Source organism: Chinchilla lanigera, unplaced genomic scaffold, assembly GCF_000276665.1.
Source record: "Chinchilla lanigera isolate Chin_1 unplaced genomic scaffold, ChiLan1.0 scaffold00050, whole genome shotgun sequence".
In the NCBI taxonomy this organism is placed as follows: domain Eukaryota; kingdom Metazoa; phylum Chordata; class Mammalia; order Rodentia; family Chinchillidae; genus Chinchilla; species Chinchilla lanigera.
Window position 1 is genome coordinate 16,774,292 of NW_004955451.1, and position 3,683 is coordinate 16,777,974.

The 3,683-nt window shown below is 61.1% G+C and overlaps 1 protein-coding gene across 1 annotated transcript in view; it reads left to right on the forward strand.

Moving 5' to 3' along the window:
- Nucleotides 1-3,056: 3,056 nt before the first annotated feature.
- Rundc1 (RUN domain containing 1) overlaps nucleotides 3,057-3,683 on the forward strand; it is a gene marked incomplete in the record, with an annotated part of 7,529 nt that continues 6,902 nt past the window's right edge. Inside the window, 1 exon segment of the mRNA XM_013519241.1 lies at nucleotides 3,057-3,683. Within this exon segment, the coding sequence (XP_013374695.1) occupies nucleotides 3,487-3,683 (197 nt within the window).

Consider the following 3,683-nt stretch of genomic DNA (forward strand, 5'->3'; position numbering starts at 1 on the left):
AAGAGGTCGGGCCAGGCCAGCGGCTCTGAGGGAGGAGGAGGGGAAGAGGGAGGGAGGAAGGGGGTCTTCCTGGGGTTTTTTTTCTTTTGTCTTGTTTTGTTTTTGTTTTTCAAGACAGGATCTCATTATGTGGTCCAGGCTGGTCTCAACTTCATGGAGATCTTCCTGCCTCAGCTTCCCAGGTGCTGGGATTACAGGCGTGCACCTCCACAGGAGGGCTCACTGGGGTACCCTAAAGCCTGGCGAAGAGCACTCACCTGTGTCAAATCCAAATTTGTTAACGTGGACTGAGAACCACTGGGTGCTAGGGGCTGGGACAGGAGCTTTCTACAGCACTTGTCAGATTCATTCTGCGTAGCTTCTGCAGGGCTAGAACCCAGGACCTCGCCCAGCCAAAGCCAGTGCTCTACCATGGAGCCTCAGCCGAGGCCTAGTGGATCCCTGGAAGGGCAGACAGGAGCCTGCAGGGTTAAGGACTGCACTACTTACATCCAAGTCATCCATGGCGGGGGGCGGTCCCTTGGTGCTGACCTTCTGCAAAAGCTAGCGGGAGAGAGAAAGGTCACAAGAAAGGGCAGAGGCAGGCACGGGGCGCACGCCTGTCATCCCAGCACTTGGGACGCTGAGGCAGGAGGGTTGCCACGAGTTCAAGGCCAGCCTGAACTACAAAAACAAACAAAAAAAGTTCTACAGAACACGCAGAGTATGGGCACCAACGAGCAGTCTGCCCAGGGAGCAGAAAACGCATCTGGACGACACCGGGCACCTTGAGGGCTCAGCGCAGCTCACCTCCGCGTAGTGCTCCACCTGCGCCAGCTCCGCCTCCTCGTCCCCTTCCCAGTCTCTCCAGTTGTCGTAGTCCACGGACAGCCACACCGGCTGCAGAGGAAGCAGAATCCCAGGCAGGGAGGCTCGGAAGAGGACGTGGGGAGGGGCCTCGGGGCCCTCTGCCCCTAACCCCAGCTCCGGCCACACAGACGTCAGGAAGCACCAGGCACCAGGTGCAGGGGCGGAAAGTGGGGTCTGGAAAGAGCCTCCAGGAGCAGAGAGACAACGGAACCCCCAGCCGCCAGGAGCCCCGCAGGAGGGATGAGCTGTGAGCCGCAGGCCGGGCGTCAGTGTTGTGCACTGGCCCAGCAGGCGGAGGCCTCGGGGTCAGCGCCCAGCAATGGGGCAGCAAGGACAAAGAGTCAGCTGAGCCAGAGGCGCCCCCGGCTAAAGCCTCTATCCAGGTGCTGGGGATTTATGCCGGGGTGGCCAGACCCTCCCCAGTCTTTCAAAGACTCCTAAGAATCTGTTTGTGGATGAAACTCCATTTTTTTTTTTTTTTTTTGCAGAACTGAGGACTAACCCCATGGCCTCAAGCATGCACTCTGACACTGACCTACACCCCAGGCCTTTTTATCTTTTGAGACAAGGTCTCACTAAGTTGCCCAGGTTGAATTTGTGTTCCCCTGCCTCAGCCTCCTGAGCAGTTGGGATTACAGGCAAATATCCACACTTTTGTTTTGTTTTGTGTTTTGTTTTTTTTCCGGTACTGGGAATCGAACTCCTGACCTCACGCTTGCCAGGCAGCCGCTGTGCCACTGAGCTAAATCTCCAGCCCCGGATATCCACATTTTTAAGTGCCAGCCTGAGTCAAAAACTGTAACCAATCAAAAGAATTTTCACTGTAAAGCCGGCTCAACGGAATGTGAAAGCCAGATTCGACCAGCAGGTGGCGCACTTTCCACAACAGGAGAAGCAGCCACTAGGGCGTCTTAGTTAAGAGTGAAGGAAGGGATCAGGGTGTTTTAGACAAGGAAAGACGATGCAGAAGAGGGTTAAAGTGTGGGGCCGAAAATATGCAACAAACCTCCCAACAAGCCCAGGTGGATGACGTGTGAGTCAGAAAGAAATAAAGAAATGCATTCAGGAATATTTAGGAGGCCATATTGGGTGTGTGGCAATTCTGGGAGGCTGAGGCAGGAGGATCACAAGTTCCAGCCCAGAGGCTGGGGATTTAGCTCAGCGGCAAAGCGCCTGCCTGGCAAGTGCAAGGTCGTGAGTTCGATTCCTGGTACCGGAAGAAAAACAAAAAAACAAAAAAAAGCAAAAAACAAGTTGCAGCCCAGCCTGGGCAACTTAATAACTCAGTGAGACCCTGTCTCAAAAAGTAAGGGATGGGATGCAGCTCAGTGTGAAGACTCTTAGTTCAAACCCCTGTACCAGAAAATAACAATACAAGGAGCTCAAATAGGTAGGAGGTAGTGAGGTACTGATACTGGGCGGAACGGAGGCAGAGCCTTCCCCGCTGTGACTCAGGCAGCTGCACCTGCGCAAGATCGAGAAGGCCCAGCCCATGCCCACCCTCACCTTGATGTCTTCCTTGGTGAGCCGCGGCCAGGCCACCTTCTCCTTCCACTTCCTCACAAAGCACGTCACGGAGCGGCCAGAGCGCTTATCCTGGGAGTCCTGCGGACAGAGCGTCGCGCTCAGCATTCGGGTTCCCGGTGACCTCCGGAGCCCCGGGCAGCCCGCGCGCAGCCCTCACCTTGGAGTTCACCTTGGCGTAGAACTCGATCTCGTTGTACAGCTCCACCCCGTCGCCGTTCTTGCAGCTGCGGAGGCAACGAAGCCCCGGCGAGGTGGAGGCTGCGGCGGGCGCTGGGACAGGGGCGTGGGGAGCCGGCCTCGCGGGCAGGCGCTACCTGAACACCACGCGGTGGTCCTCAAGGAACACGCGCACGTCCGCGCTGTCCTCCACGCAGAACTCCATGAACACGTACTTGGGCCGGTCGTACCACAGGGTCCGGGCGTGCTGCCTGAGGAGGGGCCACGCGGGGCGTTGGCGGCGCTCGGCGGGGAAGGGAGGGCGCGCCAGGGGCGGTGCTCGCGGGGAGCGGGGGGACCCAAGGCGCCAGGCTGGGGGGCGGGGCAGGAAGTCGGGGGGCATTCAGGTCTCGCCGCCCTCGGCCCGGTCACAGAGCCCAGGTCTCCAGGGGTCCCACGGCGCCTGCAGCTGGCAGAAGACCTGGCGCAGGCGCAGGCGGGGGGGTCCCCGAACCTCTCACCGTGCCATGGTGCTCGGCGGGCCGGCGGCGTCTGCAGCCCAGGCCTGGCCGCTATCTTTAGATCCTCGGGCCGCCCCCGGCAGCCGGCGCTCCTTATATGGCTGGGAGAAGGGGCGCTAGGGAGGGACGAGGCGCGGCAGCCCAGGATCTGCACGAGGAGGGGGCCGGGGGGGCTCGGCCCGGCAGCTGCAGCGCCCGTGGGCTCCGGATTCCTCGGGGGCGAGGGAACGAGTCCCCCCGGCCTCCTGCGCGGCTTCTCCAGGGCTGAGTCTCCGAGCCCAATTCACAGCAGCCGCGCAACCACAGACGATTGGCCAGAACGTAGGCTCGGCGGACTCGCCCCCTCCGGACGTCACCCCGGAAGTCCCGCCCAGGCTTCCGGGCCGCCCGCTGTTGCCATGGCAGCGAGGGGTGCGGCGGCGCTTCCGGGAAGATGGCTGCCGTGCGAGCTGCCGCGGAGACAGTGACAGCGGCGGCGGCGACCGCTGGGTCCAAGGCGAAGGACGCAGAGGAGGAAGAAGAGGAGTCGCCGCCGCCGTGCGAGGCGGTGCGCTGGGCCCCGGTAGGGGCGGTGGCCGAGGCCGGGCCGGGGGCGGTCGCGTTCTCCGAGGCGGCCGAGGAGCCCGCTGC